General features: G+C 42.8%; 1 protein-coding gene across 2 annotated transcripts in view; it reads left to right on the top strand.

Annotated features, from left to right (window-relative positions):
• PCDH15 (protocadherin related 15) overlaps positions 1-22,344 on the top strand; it is a 751,423-nt gene that overhangs the window by 271,160 nt on the left and 457,919 nt on the right. For both annotated transcript variants that reach the window (XM_065407245.1, XM_065407244.1), the window contains exons 6-7: positions 983-1,093; positions 9,698-9,868. In XM_065407245.1, the coding sequence (XP_065263317.1) occupies positions 983-1,093; positions 9,698-9,868 (282 nt within the window). The remainder of the gene's footprint in view (positions 1-982; positions 1,094-9,697; positions 9,869-22,344) is intronic.

The raw sequence follows: 22,344 nt of genomic DNA, 5'->3' as shown, positions 1-22,344 counted from the left end.
AAATAAGTGGAAATATAGTGGAAATAGAATTTCACCTTTGATTTAAATAAGGTGCAAAATAAGTAAGGCACTGCTTAACTTTAATCATATGAATAACTCCATCTCTATCCAGCAAAAGACCCAGTTGGATTTAAGCATGTGCTTAAATGCGTTTCTGAATGGAGGTCTAAATGGGGGTCTCTACTCTACTCTTATTTTTTAACTTTTTGCATCTCCCCACAAAATTGGAAAATGGGAGGGGAGGGTAGTTTTTCTCTTTCCCCTGTGGCATGGGTCACTTGCTGATTTAAACTAGAATAAATGGTGAATTCTCTTTAACTTGAAGTCTTTAAATCATGATCTGAGGACTTCAGTAACTCCGCCAAAATTATGGGTCTATTGCAGGAGTGGATGGGTAAGATTCTGTGTCCTGTGATGTGCAGGAGGTCAGACTAGGTGATCATGATTGTCCATCTGGCCTTAAAGTCGATGAGGCTATGAATCTTTTTTTTATTATTATTATTAAAGTCTCTGATACTTGAAAGTACTTTCTCAGCAGCAGGAAATCTTCCTTGAATATAGGAAAGGACAACAGGAAGAAGTCAAAGAACATGAATATGTTTTGATAAACAGAAAAAAGTTGTTTTGAACTACCCTATCTGCAGTGTCCATCAATGATTCAAGACTTGTGAAAAGGAAATATAAGAAAGACCAGTGTTCCCAAGTCTCTGCTCACAAGTATCTCATGACATTTTATGAATGGAAGTAATAATACATGAAAAAGATTCTGGTGCCAAGTTACCTACAGAATCTTTATTATGGGGTTCATATGAAACCCGCTTGATCAAATAAAAATTTACAAAGAACTGATCAGACAAATTAATCACTTCCCTAATATATCCTTGATTATCATACATATAGGTATCCATTGTAAGCTGTCTGCATTATTTAACATTAAAATACAGCATATTAATTCTTATTTTTGTTGTTTTGGCTTTTGCAGACATCCAATAGGACCTTTGACATTCCTCTCACTTTGTCTGGAGCAGTAGTTTTACGGGAGAGACTAAATTATGAAGAAAAGACACGTTATTTTGTTATTGTTCAAGCAAATGTAAGTATGGATTCCAAAACGGTTATTTCTGTCATAGATTCCTCGGGAGCAGGGGATAGGGCATGGGGACGTCTTTTCTACATGTCAGGAGTAGGTGTTCTTTTTCTTAAGTCACCAGTGTTGAAATGTTGCCTAATATCTCTTTAGTCCTTATAATCTTTTACACAGTTTGGCATATTGCTGGTTAGAACAAAGACATTCATGTTGTGAAATAAGACATTCTTTTGGCATGAGGAATAGATTGTATATTTTAAATATAGTGCATGTAGAAAAGTACATTCTAGTGTCACAGAGAGTTTGTTTTCTGACATATCTAGCTATACTAATGTGATCTGAAATTAGTTTAATGGATACAATTTAACTGTATCCTTGAGCTTTGAAATGGAGCCTTCTAAAACGAGGCAATTTTTCTTTCAATCCACACTGTATGTGTGTTAAGTGTTTTTTACGGGATGACTAGCAGTGGATAATGCATGCTGAGAATAAAAGTGACATTTAAACTGTATCTAATATAGCTGTCATTGGGAGAAGACTTTAGGTGTCCTTGAAGACAATGAAAGTTATTTTTCCTGTTCTTTTTACAATAAAATTTGTATTTTTAATAAGTGGATGAAAGCATTCCATTCCATTCCTATGCAGCAGTTATTAATTCCACACAAATGGTGTAGTGGTTGAACAGGATGCTCTCAAATAACCTTAGAAGTGTTTGCTCCTGAAAATATCTATGTGCATTTGTGCTGCCTTGTTCAACGTTGTGCCAAAGAAAGGAAAGAATCTACTTGAAAATTCACCCTCGTCTTTAATAAATATCTCAGGCTTTTTATAGTAATCCAGATTAAAACAGATTTTAAGCCTCAGAATCTGCAAAGAGGACCACAGTGATCTTTGTCCTTCTCTGGGAGCACCACATGGGACAGAAACTAGACTGGGCTTCCCCTCTCACAAATCCAACACTGTGTCCCAATGGCCCATCCCACCTCACCTCTGGGGACTTCACCTAGGGCTGGAGCTCATGCAACAAGGTTGAGGGGGAAAGAGAGCCAGGGCTGGCTCTCTCCAGCAACTGGTTTTGGTGGCTCATTCTTCCACTTTAGGGACACTAGATGGGGCAAGAGCTCCTCTCAGCTCCTGAGCTGGAAAGACAGAGAGCTTGACTGTGTGGGGCTCCTCCATCACTGACAACCTGCAGGACCTGGTCCCAACAGTCCATCCATGCTGGGGGATAACAAACTTCTGTTGCCGCTGCTGCCTGATATAGTTAGTTATTTAACTTAAGTGGTAGTAATCTGTCCTGTATTGCTGAGTAATCTCTACTGTATTTTTGAAGGCTCAGAGTTCAAACCTTTCTGATCATATGTGATGGAGGGGTTATTATAGCTGCAGATGTTATTTGCTTTTTCTAGTAGTTTTTAATAATGAAGAAAAAGGTAAATTACATACAAAAATAAGTTAAAAGAATGTTGTTTAGGTTGCAAAGTTAACTATGAAAAAAGTTAGGAAATGGCAGATTTATCATTGCTTCCTCTCTCATTGTGCGTATGCATTATGATACTGTCTTTAATTACATACTGTTATTTCCACCGGCCATCTCCCCCATTCAGTGCACAGGATGGATGCACAAGGGAGCTGAATTAAGGTTGCATGGCATTCCCTAGCTTTCAAGTGTTGGACTTTGCAACATAAATAGCATTCTCTTAAAGTACACCTTTACCCCGATATAACACTGCACATTCTTCGGCCTGCGCCGCTTCCTGCAGCCCCCATTGGCCTGGAGCGGCGAACCACGGCCAGTGGGAGCCGCGATTGGCCGAACCTGCGGACGCGGCAGGTAAACAAACTGGGCCGAACCACCAGGGGCTTTCCCTGAACAAGCGGCGGACCGGCTTTGAGAAGCACTGACCTAAGTAACACTTCTCGCTGGTCTCTCAGAAATGGGAATGCATGAAGTCCCCCAAAGAAGAAAGAAAGGTTACTAACCAGTAACTGGTTCTTCTTTGGGCATTGATACTTCCTGTGCCTCATGTTTAGCACATGCATAAATCTTTGCAGGATTAATACCATAGTGACCCATCCTATATAATTTCCATAATATAGCTACTTATATGAATGAGAACTACTTGAGTGAGTAAAGGTTTCATGTTGAGGCCATTTTATTAAGATGATGTTAAAAAAAATAGTGAACAGAGTTTGAGCATAGAAGTTTCTGGTTATCAGGGAATAATGTACAGATTATCGAGGGTGCAAAGTTTGGTTTAAAATCAGGTGGCATAAGGAATACATAATCTGCAATATCCCCGATTGGGGGTAAAAGGTTGATGGGTCAAAATACAGGCATTGAGATATGAGGGTATGAAGTTCATATAGTGGCTATGTACGGGTGTGGAGTATAATGAGTGGATATGATAATGAGGATGGATTGACCCTCATTTGGTGAGATTTAATGTTCAGGGAGTTTATGGTTCCAGTTCATATGATCCAACGGAGAAAGTCTCTTGGTCCCTTTCTCATAGTCGAAAAACGATGTCACTTTAGCTCACGCCTCCTGGTACTGTCGGTGGCCGGTGATGTGCTCGATGTAGATGTCCCTGGACCATCGGATGGTGTCTGAGACCATGAGGCGCCACATGAGCCGTGCGTAGCGTCGACCGATCCCGCAGGTCCGCAGCACACGCTCGTTGCAGGGGTCCCAAGCGCCCAGGGCTACGACAATCAGGGCGTCCATCTGCACCTCGTAGCCCTTCGCTCTCAGGGTGTCAGCCAGGGGGGCCTACTTTTCCAGCTTACGAGCTCGGGCTTCGCGAAATGCCGGGGTCCTGTTCTCAAAAGACACCGTGACGTTGATGAGGATGATCTTTTTCTGGGCCTCGTTGGTGATGACCACGTCAGGTCGTAGCTGGCTGTCAGTACCGGGGATGGCGCAGTTCACGGAGATCTCCCCCAGGCGTGGTGCGATGGTTTTCACCAGGCGGTTCTGGATGGCATTGTGGTGCAGCTGCCAGGCTCTGGAATGGGGTTTGCAGCTGCACAGGACGTGGGGCAGGGTCTCGTTGGAGTAGCCGCACTTCCTGCAACGCTTGTCTCGGTTCCCGTGGCGGACGGCTCCGTTGAGCGGGACATGCTCAAATCTGGTACTGTAATCAAACAGGAATTGATTTCAATGAAGTTTTGAGTGCTCCGGTGTTGTAGAAGAGCGCTCAGAGAATAGTTTGTTGACCAAAAAATGCAGTTTTCGTCAACTCAAAACTATTTGCAAATTTGCAGAATGTTTTTGGCCACATTTTTTTCAGGCTGGATTCACAAGGGGACTTAGGTGCCATTAACAAAATGGTCAGAGGAGGTAGTAGTTGTGGTGCTCCCCTTATGCCTAATAGCCCAGTGGCTAGCACCTTCACTGAGGCTGTGGAAGTCTGAATTCAAATTCCTTCTCTGGAGCAGGGAATTCAGTGCATGCCTCCCTCTTGCAGGTAAGTACACTTACCACCACACTATAGGGTATTCTGGGATAGGTCTTTGTGTCTCTCCTATTGAAGTTGTTCCACTTTATATAAATAAATAGTCATTGGGCCAGAGAAAGTGAGGATAATTTTATAGTCTAGTGATTAGAGCTCTCACCTGGGAGTAGGAAGACCCAAGTAAAAGTTCCTACTCCAGTTACTATTCATTATTTATACATATAATCTTGAAAGAGAAAGTGGAGTGTGAGGTGAAGATCAGACCAAGTATCTAATTTATCCCATCTAATGCTTTTCATTCCAGAGGATCAAAAAGTATGTAAATTGCTGTATTAAAAAGGCACCATATCATCCACCATTGAAATGCAACTACTCCTGGGGTGAAGCACAGAAGCTGTTTCTGTTTAACAATGTACAGCAACATTATTCATCGTTTTAAGACAGAAGAATATCATAGTCATTTGAAACAAAAAGGAAAATTTTTGCAAGTTTTCACTAGTATTTTCTCCAGTTAATATAGTTTTGCTTAATTCTGTTTTTACACATGATCTATTATCAAGATGTAGCTTCAATTACAAAATATACTGTATAAGACACTAAAAAAGATGGCATGGCCCCCACTTTGATGAGATTATAAGTTTGGTTGATAAAGGTATCTGTGTTAACATAATACTTAACTTCTGTAAGGCATTTCATGCTCCGATTTAAAAAAAAATAATAGCAGGACATTTTGATTAAAAATAATTGCACTACACAAAATCAATGTAGCCCATATTACAGGGATAAAAATTGATTGATAGAACTAAAAAGTACTTGTAAATGGGGAATCATAATTCATAAGAGGTGCTTCTAGTGGGATACTGCAGGGATCTGTTCTTGGCAATTCAGTATCTTTATCAATGATCTGAAAGAAAATATCAAAGACATTGCTGGCAAAATTTGCAGATGACACCAATATTGGTGGCGTGGTAAATGATGCGAACAGGCCAGTTTTACAAACCAATCTGAATCACTTGATAAGGTGATCTCATTTGAACAGCAGGTTTTTAATATAGCTGAACACCAGGTCATACATGTAGAAATGAGGAATGTAAGTCACACTTATAAAGTGAGAGGAAGGTTCTGGAATGTGATGGCAATGAAAATGACCTAGAGTTAATGTTTATACAGCCAGTAAATATGAGCTCACGGTGTGGTGTAGCAAAGATGGCAGTCCCAATCCTGGGTTTCCTAAGCAAGAAAATATCAAGTACGAGTAGGGAGGTAGTATTACCTCTGTGTACAACATTAGCGAGACCATTACTGAAAGATTGTGTCCAGTTCTGGAGTTCACACTCCAAAAAGGTTGCTGACCAATTGGAAAGGGTTCAGAAAAGAGCAACAAGAATATGATTCAACGTCTGGAAAACATGTCTTATAGGGTATGTCTACCCTGCAAGTGAAGGTACAATTGTAGCACTGGTAGGCATACCCATCCTAACGTTAGTTTAGCTAGTACAGGTAACGATGCAGTAACTCCTCACTTAACGTTGTAGTTATGTTCCTGAAAAATGCGACTTTAAGCGAAACAATGTTAAGAGAATCCAATTTCCCCATAAGAATTAATGTAAATGAGGTGGTTAGGTTTCAGGGAATTTTTTTTTTCACCAGACAAAAGACGACACACACACACACACACACACACACACACACACACACACACACACACACACAGAGTATAAGTTTTAAACAAACAATTTAATACTGGTACACAGTGATGATGATTGTGAAACTCGGTTGAGGTGGAGGAGTCAGAGGGTGGGATATTTTCCAGGCAATGCCTTACTGCTAAATGATGAATTAGCAATTGGCTGAGCCCTCAAGGGTTAACTCTCACAGTCTACAAGGCAGCAGGAATGGAAGGAGGGGAGAGAGCATCACAAACAGAGACACACACTGTGTGTGTGTGAGAGAGATGCGCATTTCCCCTTTAAGTACACTGCTTTGTTAATTAGATCAGCTTGCTGAGACCGCAGCTGCTGCTGCCAGCAAGCTCCCTGTCCTGAGCCCTGTTGTGTAGGGTTACCATATTTCAGCAAGCAAAAAAGAGGATGGGAGGAGCCCCGCCCCATCCTGCCCTAGCCCCGCCCCTGCCACTTCCCCCCCTCAGAACCCCCAACCCTCCCCCCGCTCCTTGTCCCCTGACTGCCCCCTCCTGGGACCCCTGCCCCTAACTGCCCCCCAGGACTCCACCCCCTACCTAAGCCTCCCTGCCTCTTGTATCCTGACTGCCCCCTCCTGAGACCCTCCTCCCATCCTAACTGGCCCCCTAGGACTCTACCCCCTACCTGTACCCTGACTGCCCCAACCCTTATCCACACCCCCACCCCCAGACAAACCCCTGGGACTCCCACGCCCCACCCAACCACTCCCCACCCCCTGACAGCCCCCCCCCAGAACTCCCGACCCATCTAAACCCCTCTGCTCCCTGTCCCCTGACTGCTCCAATCCCTCTCCCCACCCCTGCCAGCCCCCCCACTCCTTGTCCCCTGACCACCCCTCCTGGGACCCCTGCTCCTAACTGCCCTCCAGAACCCCACCCCCTACCTAAGCCTCTCTGTTCCTTGTCCCCTAACTGCCCCCTCCTAAGACCCCCCCCAAATGCCCCCCAGCACCCTACCCCCTACCTGTACCCTGACTGCCCAAAACCTTATCCACACCCCCACCCCCAGAAAGCCCCCCCCGAACTCCCGACCCCCCCCCCCCCGTCTCTTGACTGTCCCCTCCAGAACCTCCCTGTCCCTTCTCCGACCCCCTGGCCCCCTTGTTGTTGGCCTTCGCCTAATATCTCTGTGAGCTTGCTCAGGAACGGCCTGAGCCGTTTGTCCCGGCACGCTGGGGAGCGGGGGAGGAGCTCCAGACTGCCGGAGGCGATCTGCGAATGCAGGGAGGGAGGGAGTGATCTCTGCTGCAGGGGAGAGGAGGAGGGGCTCTCTCTGGCTGTCGGAGCCCCATGTAAGTGGCACCATCCGGCCGGCTGCCCTGTTAGCTGCGCGCGCTCTGCATGGGGGGGGGGGGGGGGGAAGTCCGGACATTTACAAATTCCCCCCGGACGCTATTTTTAGCTCAAAAAGCCGGACATGTCCAGGGGAATCCGGACGAATGGTAACCCTACTGTTGTGTGTCCCCCCTGCTCTATGGAAGATGGGGTAAGTGGGGTGCAGGAGCAGGAGGGAGGGGGACACCCTGACATTAGCCCCCCTTTTCCTCCCCTCCCCCCCGCACAGCATGCAGGAGTCTCGGGGAGCAGCTCCAAGGCAGAGGGCAGGAGCAGCACATGGCAGTGGGGGGAGGGACAGCTGCAATTGCTAGCCTGCTGGGCAGCTGCTGGGCAGCTGCTGCACAGGGAACTTAGGGGAGCGGGGAGCTGCTGGGGGAGCTGATAGGGGGGCTGCCGGTCCACCCTGGTTCCAAGCCCCCACCAGCTAGCTGCAATGGGCTGCTCTTCCTGCAAGCAGTGGACAAAGCAGGTGGCTGCCAAACGACCTTAGAAGGGAGCATTGCACAACTTTAAACGAGCACGTTCCCTAATTGATCAGCGAAACAATGTTAACCGGAACGACTTTAAGTGAGGAGTTACTGTAGTAGCAGAATTGTTGGCATGGGCTAGCAACGTGAGTAAAAAAACAGGATCCCCAGTGTGCTTGTACAGGGGTAACCTGCCTATGCTGAAGCTTATTCCACCTCATCTGCATTATTATTGTCACCTTTGCTGGTAGATTAAAGCTAACACAGCTATGATTACCTGTGCTACAATCATACCTTCATTGGCCATGTAGACATACCTACATACCATGGTGATGCATTTAAGAAGCTCAATTTTGTTCTAAAAGTACCTACATGAGGAAAACATTTCTGATACAATACATATCATTAATCTTCCAGAAAAAAAATAACAAGAGCCAGTGGGTTGGAAGCTAGAGCTAGAGAAATTCAGGCTAGAAATAGGGTGCATATTTTTAAACATTGGAATAACTTACCTAGGGCTGTGGTGGATTTTACATAATGTGAACTCTTCAAATCAAGACTGGATATCTTTCTAAAAGGTAATCTGTAGCTCAAACAGACGTTACGGGTTTGATGCAGAAATTACTGGATGAAGTCCTATGACCAGTGTTATGTAGAAGGTCAGACCAGAAGATTATAATGGTCCCTTCTGGCCTTAACATGTATGAATTAAGGAGAGCACTTTAGCTTATACTTAGGTCCATCACTATTCAGAAAAACATTTTTTAAATGGTTAACACCCCCTGATGTACCTAAATGCTGTGTAGAATAGGGACAGATTTAAGCATGTGCTGAATCAAGGTCATGCTGAAAAGGTAACAAATTAAGATGGGATCATGAATTAGTAGTAGTGATAGTTGTATTTTCTAAGGTGTCCTTCTGCATAATACATTGGTGTATTCAGTGCTTGGGATCTGGGCCTACTAGTTTGAGGGTCCTCAATTTAGCAGCAAGTAATCAAGATTAGAATCTGGCTATTACCTGAATATTACCAGGGAAATAACAAGGAATTATTTTTGAGGAACACGAAATAAATATTTCTCAAAGGGAGTAGCGGAAATTGAAAGGATTGTCTCTTACCATGTGTTTGTACACTGCCTACCACAAAGGGGTCTAGTCTTAGTTGGGTTCCCTAGCAAGGGCTCATACAGTGAGAGACAAAATCTCCTTATTCACTATGAATTTGCAAGAACTGGCAGAACTGTTGTTGTCTTGCACACATTGAAGTTGGGCAAAGGGAGTTAAATAAACTATTAGAAGAGACACCCAAAGTTTTGATTAATCTTTTTAAAAAAGAACCCATGACTTTTTTGAGGTTTGTCTCATATTTTCTTTAACTTTGGAGGAGAGCAGATTTGATATTGGAAGAGAATGTGGTGTGGCATTCATAATGAGCATGTGGATTTGTATGGTTGTGATGATGGGGAGCATGGAGGTGACGTCAAAGTCAATGCTTCTGTAACTAGCAATTTTCCAGATTTTTCATGATTGTTTTGATAGGATATGTTCATGATCAATCTTAACTTTAAGTTAAAAAACGTTTTTGTGTGGACCGTGTTCTAAATTCTCTAAATCATATTTATAGAAATACCCTTTTCCTCCACAGGACCGGGCTCAAAATCTTAATGAACGAAGAACAAGTACAACCACCCTCACAGTTGATGTGCTTGATGGGGATGATCTTGGACCAATGTTTCTCCCATGTGTCTTAGTGAATAACACTCGTGACTGTAGGCCACTCACCTACCAAGCCAGCTTACCAGAGTTCACTGATCCTGTAAGTACTCAATGAACTCTCTTTCTTGGGTTCTTAATTTCTCCCTCACTCTTTCCTAAACAAGTACCGGTATTATGTTTTTCTACAGACAAAATGGGAAACTATTATACATTTTTGTTAGTTATTGTGTTCCTAATTAGAATAAGTGCTTCCATTTGCAGGCATGAAATACACATCTAGGGCTGAGTGAGGTTCTAGTGGGGTGTGAGCCACCTCGGCACTCAACTTGAAGTTTGCAGATGGAATTGAGAGACAGGGACAAGCTGAGGTCCCTGGGAACAAAGAGGGGACAGGTTTGATGGGGCAGGGACAGAAGAGGGCAAGCTGTGGGGCACAGGAGCAGAAAGGTCTTAAAGCACTAGAGCAGGGGTCTCAAACACAAATGACCACGAGGGCCACATGAGGACTAGTGAATTGAACCGAGGGCCGCATCACTGACACCCCCCCTCGCTGCCTCTGGCCCCGCCCCTGCCCCACCTATTCCCACCCCTTCCCTGCCCCAATCCAACCCCTTCCCCAAAGTCCCCACCCCAGCGCTGCCCCCAGGGTGTGCAGAAAGGGTGCAGGGTGAGCCAGGGGGCTCAGGGCAGGGCGTTGGGTGGGGTGCAAGAGGGTGAGCAGTGCGGCAGGGGGCTCAGGGCAGGGAGTGCAGGAGGGGTGTGGGATGTGGCAGGGGGTTCAGCGCAGGGGGTTGGGGTGTGGGATGTGGGAGGGGGCTCAGGGCAGGGGGTTGGGGTGTGGGATGTGGCAGGGGGCTCAGGGCAGGGAGTTGGGGTTTGGGATGTGGCAGGGGGCTCAGGGCAGGGAGTTGGGGTGCAGGGTGTGGGCTCCGGCAGGGGGCTCAGGGCAGGGAGTTGGGGTGCAGGGTGTGGGCTCCAGCCCGGTGTCACTTACGTAGAGCGGCTCCGGGGTGGCAGCGGTGCGCACCGGGGCCAGGGCAGTCTCCCTCCCTGCCTGCCCTGGCCCCCGGTCCCGCGCTGCTGCGTTCCAGGAAGCAGCTGGAATCCTGTCCCTGCAGCCCCTGGGGGAGGGAGGAGGCTCAGGGTTTCGTGTGTGTGCTGCTCTTGCCGCTCCTCTAGGTACCTCCCATGAAGCTCCCATTGGCCGCGGTTCCCTGTTCCTGGCCAATGGGAGCTGCGGGGGGCGGTGCCTGGAAGGAGGCAATGCAGGAGCCCTCTGCCTCCTTCCCCCTCCCCCCCCGGGCCCAAAGGGGCGTGCTGCCAGCTGCTTCAGACAGCGGCGCGGGGCTCGCAATGCCACAGGGGGCAATCCCGTGGGTAGGCAGAGGGGCGGGGGGGGGGGGGTGCGCGGGGAGCCTGGCGGGCCACACGCAAGAGCCCCGCAGGCCACGTGTTTTAGACCATTGCACTAGAGTATGCTGTCCTCCAGAATCTGGAATGGAACCAAGTATTCCTGATAGAAAACATTCTTCTGCTGCCTGGCAAAGAGCTGTGAAACCACTGACAAAGTGTGTGTCTCATTCCCCTTTCAGGCCTGATCTACATAGAGGATAGTAGCCCACTTCTAGTACCTGTTGGTCTGTTAACTCAAGTGGTAGAGGCATGTGCTTTGGATCTAAAGATTCCAACTCAGTGTTATGATTTTAGGCCTAGGTATGTTATGGTCTGGAGGGAGCACCTACATGATTTAACATCTAGTCTCCATGCCTATGCATTGCTTGGCCTCATTGTGCCAAGAGGGTGTTCATTAGCTGAAATGTCTATACACTAGTGACTAGGACTGAGTCTGCTAATTCATATCACAACTGAATAGCTGTTAACATAAGATAATAATGTTGACTTGAGTCAGATTTTAGCCAGTCTCCTACAGATATTTGACTTCATATTCCATTATTAGGAGCACTATTTATGGAAGAAAGGACATTTCAGATATCCTCTATTTGGGTTTTGTCTGTAACTTATGCTATATCAGTCAACATTTTTCTTTCGTTGAAAAAAAATGAAACCTTTTTTGTGAAAATAGCTTTTTGAAGGTACAATGAAGTTGATGAAAGCTATTACTGTTATCACAATCCATTCATATAGTGCTGATTGTCCTATTCCCTGCATTGTAAGTTTAGAATCTAAGGCCCCAGTCCTTCAGGCACTTATGTGTAAAACTTCACTGACACAAGAAGTATTGACTTCAATGGGATTACTCACACAATTTATTCCCATGAGTAAATATTTGCAGGATCAGGAGGACCTAAATTAATGAGGTGAACTTCAAACTTTGCTGGAAATAACATTCTCAAACATAGCAATCTAAGAAACAAGTGGGGGCAGGCACTTATATAGGATTAGATTTATGCATTGTGTAAATATAGTGACTTCATTGGAATTACATCTGGGATCAGTTTGGCTTATCAGCTTTCAGGAGTACTTCTCTTTGCTTTGCTCATATGGACTCTATGCTCTAACCAGGATTTTTGCCACTTCTGGCAAAACTGCAGGATTTCATATCCAATACATTATCCCTGCTATTCACAGTTGGCTAAATAGGACATGATGATTCTAACTGTATAATAGCAAAACTTTTCCTCCACTAAGCCTTCAAAATCCTAAACTAATTCTTTTATCTTTTCAACTTTTATCTGACACTTCTTAACCTTCTGGGAGAGTTGGAAATGGTTTGCTAGTTACCTCTGTGGTTTTCATTGACTTCATAGGCCACTCCCAAGCTATTGGCAAAGCTTGAAGCCTTTTTTGCAGTGCAGACCGAGTTAGAAGCAAGTTAACCGTCCACTAAAATAATGAAATAGCAGAACTAGGTTATGGAAAAATGCACTTCAAAAAGGCCATATCTATTACACAAGTTTAAAGATGTATAAAAAGCATAGTATGGTTTAACTTCTTCCTTACAGATCAAAATAAAACTAGCTGTTCATAGAAGAAGCTAAGAGCAGATTCTGTAGTAGATAACCTGCAACACCACTGTTGTTATGGAGAACTCTTAGATTATAAAAGGATTAATTGGTTCCACAGCAAACCATTTCAGTAAAGAAGCTAAGGACAGAATGGACCATGAAAACTGAAATACCTTTTCACATCACTTTGTCATCAGTTGAGGTACATAAACAGGGTGTTAGAGAAATTTGTTTTCCCATCCAGCGAAGCATAAGTATGTGAGGCGTCCCAATTGCTTCAATAGGATCACTCATTTACTTAAAGTTCAGCATCTGTTTAAATGTTTTGCTGGAAAAGACCTTGCATTGTTCCCATGCATACTTAAGGCCCATCATTTTCAGTATTTATTGATTTTCCCCCCCAAAAAAATCCCTAGGTCTTGAAAAAAACAGTATTCATGGTTTTACCAATTATCACCCAAATTTTGGCTCTTTGGGGACCGGGTGCCCCCGTGCAGAGTCCCAACCAGACTTCAGTGTGGACTTCCACTCCCCTCCTGATCCTGGCCCTTCCGCATGGCCTCGTCCATTTCCTATGCACAATATATGTCCTGTTTGTATTTCAGCATTGTTGCAGAGGGGTTACTTTTCTTTACAGTGAATAATACAGGAAATAATAATGAATCCCAAACAATGAAGTTTTAAGCTTAAATTATGTCGCTACAGCTGCTTGGATGAAAATGTTTCATTTAAAAGATAGTATACTCCACTGAATTGACCCTAAAATAAAGCATTTATAAGCACAGTATTAAATGTGGTTGTAGTAATAATCATTTTTTTCAGTCTTCTAAGATTAATTATCTTTAGCTGGCTTCTGTCAAAGCTTTCTCTGATGTAAAACCCAGATTATTTTTTCGAATGTAATTATTTTCTTTAGTGACTCTAGAGCAGCTTGTTACATTGGCAACATGGAAGGAATCCACATAGGGTGTACTTTGTTTACTGTCTTTGGCTGGAATGATAGAAGAGGCAGGCAAAATTAATGGGCTACTTTGTTACCAGAGAACTGATTTATTTATACCCCAAACAATGTCAGGGTTTATATTATGCCTTCTAGGACTGGGATTGATTCATGCCAGTATTATTAACAGTGTTAAATCTGCTGCAAGCTGTATTTAGGGCTATATAATTAGTATTTATACACCTGTAGAAACATGTTCTAGGTCCTTGCTGCTTGCAAGGGATGAATACCAGCTGCCCCAAAACTGCCAGTTTCTCAAGCAGACCAACAAAGGGTATCAGAGGTCTTTCTTTTTCTTTCTTTCTTTCTTTTTTTTCATATTTGCTTGTTGTGAGTAAAATTATATGTTTATAATAGCAATACTGCCCTTTCAGACTTTAAGGTACTGTTGTTAACCACTCAGTTTTGGCAGTATTTAGGACTCAAGGTGAAACCAATTCTCGGAAAACTGGTAATGGATTGTTTGGGACTGACATTTCTGCAACACCACCACCAATGTTTTACCTTAGTAAATTATTGTAACTAACTCTTTAACACTATAATCTGAGTTTAAGGTAGTGTGAAAATCATTATTAATAACATTAAGCTGCTGTGATGTTGTGTGACAACTCTGTAAAAAGGCCAGAGCATTAAATGCTTTGGCAGCAAACTCATAGCTAAAAACAAAAACAAAAAACTGTGGGCTTGATCCAATGACCAGAAGTCCTTCCATTGACTTCAGGGGGCTTTAAATCAGGTCCTAAAGGGGAGAGCAACCTTTAAAAAAGCAAAGATAAAAATCATACAAATGTGACACTTGTTCAGACATTCTGAGCCAATGGTTCTCAAACTTTTTTTTTCACGGACCACTTGAAAATTGCTGATGGCCTCGGCGGACCACTTAATGATCTTTCCAAATATTGTTTGTACCGTTAGCTAACTATTGTAAAGCACTTTGGATAAAAGCACTATATTAAATAAACCTTAATAATAATAACTTTTTTTGTTCTACAAATAAAAGCACACAACTTATATTTTAATATCAGTAGTCTTACCTTTCTAATGCGATGGATGTGCCCTTTCTCTCCTGCTGTGGCAGCCCCTGAGCTGGGGCTGGGAAGGAGCGGGGTCTCCCTCTCTCGCCCACTACAGCAGCCCCCGAGCTGGGGCTGGGAAGGAGGGGGGGTCTCTCACCCGCCACAGCACCCACAGAGCTGAGGCTGGGAAAGAGGGCCATCTGTCCCCGGCAGCCGCAGCCCTGGAGCTGGGGAAAGTCGCCTCTTTCTCTGGCCACCGGAGCCCTGCACATCCCAAATTCCCCCCACCCCCTCTTCTCACGCCAGTGCCCCCTCCCACCTCCCACCTATTTCCCCCAAGGCCACCACCTCACCTTACATGTGCATCTTCTTCAGGGTCCAGGCACCTAATTAGTGGAGCCACGCCTGCGCGACTCCACTAATAAGGTGGGTGGCCCTTCATTCTCTCATGTGCATCCACCCAGGCGCGCATCTTAGAGGGAACTATCCGCGGACCACCTGAATGGAGCTCGCGGATGACTGGTGGTCCGTGGACCACAGTTTGACAACCTCTGTAGAGTGAGCAACAAATTCTGTTCTCAATTTCATGTATGCAAAGCCTTTATTTTCAAGTGAAAGCAGAATTGGGCCCAATTTTTTTAACCAGATAAAAAAAGTCTATAGAATTATACATGAATGACACAGTAAAGATGTTATTAGGACTGTGGGTAAATTATTATTATTATTATTATTATTGGCTACATATAAATCCAAATAGCTGCATTAGTGCCTAATGAAAATCGGAATCCTTAAAGAGCTCATTGAATAGGACCAGAAAAGGCAGTCAGTTGTCTCTCCTTCCTTAACTCTCGAAAGTCCCAGATACCTTAACCTAGGAGCAGATTTCGAGTGGATTCATGGGTTCATTGACACCCACAGATATCATGAAACTAAGAATGAAAAACCTGAGTGATGCTGTGATCCCATCCACCAGGTTGCAGTGCCCAGAATGGGGAGCTGAGATTAGGGGTGCAGGCTGCTACTGTGGGTTGTCAGTGCCACCCTTGACTACAACTCAAAATCATGTCAAAGAAGTATTTAGTATAGTGTACCCATTGAATCAGGAGGCTATGTGCACCCCAACTTTAGCCTCAGAGTAGCATTCTTCATTGCCCTAAATCTACCTCTAGTCTCTGTTTTGCTGTATTTGGTCCCATGTAACTTCATCTGGCCAGATTATTGTATTTCTCCAGAAGAAAACTATAATGGTTTTTGTTTCATCTTGAGTGAAAATCTTGTTTATTTTTAATCATTACTTTAGCTCTGTATATTCTTCTTATTACACATGTGTAGTCCTTTCTAAATCCTGCTAAATTCTTGGCCTCAATGATATCTTGTGGCAACGAGTTCCACAGGTCAATGATGTATTGTCTGAAAAGTATTTTTTGTGGATGAATGATGTATTCTAGATCCAGATTAACCAAGTTCACTAAAGGATCAAATTGCTTTGCACAGATTCCAAATTGTCACTCTTGCATCTTCTCCTTGAATGATTATACTCCTGCTGTGAATTGAGATTGAGTTCCTAGAGAAAACCATGTGATTCATGCTGGGTATATTTTATTTTTACTATTTCTTTATCTGATAGGTTTGAGTAAAGTTAAATATGTTTCAAGTTTGTTGAGGAATAATTCAGCAGGTGAACAATCAGTAACAGTATATTAAGTTCATTAGACCTTTAGTAAAAAGTTTACAAGACAAGATTAAAAAATTAATCTCATTTTGTCCTAAGTAGCACTTTTTGTAAGGTCCTGTACTTGTAGTTCCCATAGAGATGGGATCGTAAATAATAATAGAGAATGTTTAATATGTTTCAGTAAATTGCTGGAATTCTTTTGAATAAAATTGTTTCACTATCAAGTTCCCTTTTCCTCAAGCTGTTCATCCATCCATATAAAATATTAACACTCCATGGTGCCCTTATGGAATTTTTTTTGCCCATTCAAATTAGGACTCGTTACTTTGTATGACTGTAAGGCACTAGACGAGGTTATTGCTTATGAATGTACCACCATGGTAAAGTTTATTATTTCCCCAGATATAGAGGTTCTTTTGTTCTGTACCTTTATATTAACTGTTGTACATTCTGTTTATTATCTTTGTGTTTGTGTCACAAAGTGGGATGGGCCTTTAAAGAAGGTGGGTTTAGCTGCACTTATGATTAATTAGCTATATCCCAGATGATGGGTCTGAGGCCAGAGATATCTGCAGGACAACTGGTCCTTAGATAAAAGGCCAACAAGCAGCTTCCGGTGAAAAGTAAGCTCCTTTAGAAGTCCCTGGGGCTGAGGAAAGGACCAAGCTTATCTGTCTGACTTAGGTTGAAACATTTTTTTTTTTAAAATAAAACTCTGCAAAACAGGGACAGAAATCAGGTTGGTTTTGTGAGTGCTATCTGATACTCTGGCCAATGAGTTGGATTACCAACTTACAGTTTACCTCCAGAAATAGCTTCTCAACAAGACATTCATACAATGCAATCCAGGGCTCGAAAGCTTAGAAATATTATCACCTGGAGTTTGCTAAGTAAACATATTTGTTCTACTGAGTATTCTTCCTTAACTACAATACAAATTAAGGGCTACAAAGTTTCCTTGGCCACAAAGTTGGTCAGCCATTCATAGTGTACTTTTATACTTAAGACAGGGCAGAGATTTTCCAAGTCAGTGAAACAAATGTTTTCTCAGAAAAGATAGGTTATTGCTACTTATAGAGCAAGAGAAAAACTCATGCCTACCACATGAAGTTCAACAGATAAACCATCAAGATTAGCATGCTCTGCCGATTTACCATATTTTGAAACTACATGACAAATAAGATCAATACCAATCGTTGAATCCTCAATACATTTCAGCGTAGGTATGGCTGATTTGGAACTTAGAATACCATCAGTGGTTTATGTGAATTTTGTTTCAGAGAGATATTTGTAGAATTTTCATATTTGAGACCCTTTTTCAATTTTTGTGTATTTTTAGTCGCTGCTTGTTGAAGTTCTAGAGACAAAGGCAATGGTTTCTCTTTGCCATCTTCATGTAGTGTTATAGCTCAACATCATATGGTGAGGCACTTCAGCAATATGGACTAAATTATGATGCGATACACCAGTGCATAGCTAATGTATCACATGATAGCTCTTTCCATTCATTGAAAACATTGTTTGAGCTTTTCCAGAGCTGATCCATTTCTAGTAAGTAATGTATTTTAAAGTTTTTAAAAAATTAACAAAATAATATAACAGATCTAAAGTTGGTTAGCGTTCAGAAATATTTTTCAGTTGTGGTTCCTAGACTTATGACTGCAATATATTAGAATTTAGGTGCAATCCTTTATCATCTATGGCATGCCCTAGATACTTTATATTCAATTCTATACTGACTTGGGTTTTGGTGATGGGCTCACACAAGCCTGATTGATTGCGGCCAGGGGAGGGGAGAGCAGGAGGCCTACAATAGCCTAAGGGATTGATGGAGATGGGACCCATGCAAGCTTGAGTCATTGACAGTGGACAGGGTTGGGGCATACAAATCTAATCGAAGGGAAAGGTAGCTGGGCACATGCAGGCCTGATTGTCAGTCGAGGTGTGTTTGGGCCCATGCAAACTTGACTTTAGTGGTAGATGGGCCCACACAAACCTGAGTGATGATGGAGGCTGGGTACATGTAAAACCTTCTCCATCATGAGCTACACTTTTCCATCAGCTTTTGTTCTACAACAGAAAAGTGTGTATACATAGCTGTTGATAGATAAAATATTCTCCATTAGCTGCAATTCTGTCCCCAACAGGTCTGCTTACCACCTCTAAATCTCGATAAACCATTATAAATACACAGAAAATGAATATACAAAAACTTTGGGAGAAATTAGGTTTGATAAAAACAACATACCTATACAGAATCAAGGAAAAGAGTTCAGCCAAATAACAGTACATATCCTCTCCTCCACCCATAGGCATGCACCTTACTCCTCTTCTTCAACTGCTTGTACCTATAGGTACTCCACCTTAGGTGCACATACGTTCCATGCACTTTTGCCAGCTGGTTTTGTATGATCTGCACATGCGTCCTAAGTATCCTTATTCCCTGTACCAAGTTTATATAGGGCAGTTTGGGACCTGCTGCCACTCATTTCCTTCTAAATGGCTTCAGGCCTGATATGTAGTGCTGTGGTGTCTGCATAGTTTACATACCTTTAGTAAATTTTGATAGTTTTAGCTCGTTTTAGAGTAGTTTTAGCATTAGTGTTCAATAATAGTTTCTTTGTAGTGTAAATAGTTGAACTGAGGGATTTCAGGCCTTACTTTCAATTGTTCCCCTTATTTTGACCTCTTCCCCCCCTGCATTCTTCCCTTGGATGGGGGACGTTTTGGGAATGACATTTTTTTTTCTTTATTTGGACTTGGGGGGGAATCGCTGAATCCCCTTGAAGTCTTGTGACATTTTTAGGAGGGAAGTTAGCCCTGTGAGCAATAACTCCAGTTGTTTATTTTGTTTAGGGAAAGCCCATATTCCTTCACATTGTAACATTTGCAGTCTTTTAAAATAGAATACTAAAAGAGATCACAGAAACAAATGTGAGGATTTCTCTCATGGAGTCTTTAATAAGACCTTTGTCAGAACTAGACTCTTCTGACCCAACCTGTACGTGGAGAGACGAGTACTCAGGGTGCCCCACTGAAGTCAGACCCCTCCAAGACTCCATCATCTGGTGGGTCTCAGGGCAACCTTTGGAGACAGGGACAAGGACTACTTCCAGGCATAAGAGGCCTAGATCTCCTTCTGCAGAAGTTGAGAAATGAAAGTGGCCAAAATCTTGAAATCTCATGTTTGGGCCCAAGTGCAGCTTTGTTGGTACCATCCTGGGTACACAGTGCAGGATGGTACTGGCATCAAAGACTGGTTCAAGTGCTGTGATAGGGACTAAGGCTGTTATGAAGAGCAAGTCATCTTCTTCAAGGCATACAGTACCAGTTGCAGCCAAGACCATAAGGATAACAGTACTGATCTTGATGACCGTCAGATACTACAACACCCACTAGCCATTAGGCACTGAACACTTACTCGGCAGTAATTAGACTTTAGGTACTGATCTGTTCAGACTTGACCCTGCTGCAGGGAATGTTTATGCTCCATAAGGACCTTATGGCTACTGAAGAACCAGAATCTCCCTGGTTGGCAGGTGAAGTGCAGTTATCCCAGTTTCCAATTGTATCTAAATGATTGCCCCATACAACTTCATCTTCTACAGCACCTCCATTTGCCTCTGAAGAATCTTCTGAATCAGACTCTCAGTCCAGCAAGCAGGGCTCTCCAACCTATTCCCGAAGAGCCCCTTCTTCAGGATCCAGATCTGAAGTGGGGTCAGTGACATCTAAACAGGGCAGAGAGTCATATCATCACCCTCCTATACTCTGGAATGACCCACCTCGGGTATCCCCATCTTTTTCATATGACCTACACAATGGCCATACTGGAACCAATGGGATTTGTATAGGGAGCAATATTTGAGCTTCTAGTCATCCAGAGAGAGTGGATAAGAGGAAAAAAACCTGCTCCTCCATAGGATGTTTCACATCTGTCCCTGCAATACATTTAGAGACATCTGAAGAGCAGGAGCATAAGGAGGATAAAGATATTGTATCTCAAATAAATACATCACCATCTTCCCCTGATGAGGCAGTAATGCCCTCTCTCTCCCCATGCAGATGCTTTTAAACAATTTCAGGGAGTAATGAAAAGGGTAGCTGAAACTTTGCAGGTACAGGAAGAAGCCCTTCATAAATTCTACGCTCTTGTTTCAGGTTGCATAGTCCCACCTATTAATGAGACTTTACTAGAGCCAGCCAAAATCATTTGGCAAACTCTTGCCACAGGAACACCTACCTTCCAAAGGGCTGATAGAAAGTACTATGTGCTGTCCAAAGCTTCTGAGTACCTTTACTCCTATCCCATTTCTAATTATTTGGTGGTCAATGCAGCCAATGAAAGGAATATACTGGATCACTGAAGATCAGGATCCCATGGCAAAAATCAGAAGCATCTCTGCCTCTTTGGGTGCAAGTTATAGAAAGTGGCTAGAAAATGCCAAGCAGAACATCAGGATGGAAGAAACACAAACCTCTTCTTCATTAGCTACTACACTAAACACAGAGGAATAGACATCCTTATAAATCTTAATGCAGTAGTTAGGAACTATGCCCTGAATGAAATGCCCATATTCCTTAAAGTAGACTTTTTGGAGGAATCAACTTTCATCAAAGGGTTATAAGTAGGGCTTCTGGTTTTAGGTTATAACTGATAAACACTGATTAAAACCCCGATATAAAAAAGAGAGAGAGAGACAGGTGGGGGGAATGAGAATAGTGTTTTTCCAATAAACAGCAGAAAAAAAACCACACGAGAAATGGTTACTGGTATGGAAGGGCTTGTCTATATGCAGCAGTAGTGCAAACTACAGGGGTGTGATTTCTAAAGTTCACTAACATGTTGTGCATTAATTGTAATTGGTCCATGTAGATTGTGCTGGTGTGCCCTAAAAGTTTCCCAGTAATCTTTAAAATAGTACTTTATTAACTTTGCCATGTAACTTTGGCAGTACTTTGCCACATTAGGCAACATTACAAAGAGATTATTTATTACAGTATATACAAAGAGTTCCCGGACAACCCCAATTTTTGGATATCTACATAAAACTCAAAAATTGCTAAAAATACCCCCCTACAGATCAATTATTCCCCAAAACAGAAGCCTTACTTCTGAGGTATCTATATTGATGTCCTATGTTTAGTGTAGGAGCGGCTGCACCCAGAGTCTTTGGGGATATGTGGATTGTTTGTGTACACTGGGTTATGCGGCTGGCATTGTTCTAGGGGTGCTGATCAACTGCTTTTTCCCATCCTGCCATCAAAGATCTTTATAAAGTTATGGGATGCAGTGCATATACTTAATGGAATCAATAAATATAGTAAAATAGATTAACCTTATACCCTTGAAGATGCAGAGAGGGGCAATGCCAGACCCAAATATAGTGTAGCCATGCTACAGCCCCCTTGAAAATTGTAAAAGTAACATTTGTAGGCAGTTGTGTGATCTGGAGGGAAGTGGGGAAAATTGGAGCTGAAGTGCAAAGGGTTCCGTTTAGAGAAAAGTATTCTATATAACCTGAACCTTCAAGTAAAAAAATATTTCTACAACCTCCAAACCAACCGCTAACTCCTGTAAATGGAACCCTGTGAAAATCACTGTTCTGTAGCCATATGGGTTTAAACTACAAGGATAATTCATAGGGACAATATCCATGTCAAATCTAATCAGTTTTTAAAATATATATTTCAAAATAGTTCTGGCTACTACGCCTGTTTCAGTGGTTGTTGTTTTAAAACCATATTTTCCTGTTTTATTCAATATTTTTCTCTCCTTTTACTGTGTGAAACAAAAACAGATGGAAACTGCCTGTATAGGGGTAAAAGTGAAAATGGTTACAGCATTTTATATATAAAATACAAAGTAATCCAAGTGAAAAATAAAGATTTTTTTCAGTTATAATCAACTTAGATGCT

Source organism: Emys orbicularis, chromosome 7 (assembly GCF_028017835.1).
Source record: "Emys orbicularis isolate rEmyOrb1 chromosome 7, rEmyOrb1.hap1, whole genome shotgun sequence".
NCBI classification, from domain to species: Eukaryota; Metazoa; Chordata; order Testudines; family Emydidae; genus Emys; species Emys orbicularis.
Note: the sequence above shows the minus strand (reverse complement) of the source record. Positions and strands in the feature narration are given on the sequence as shown.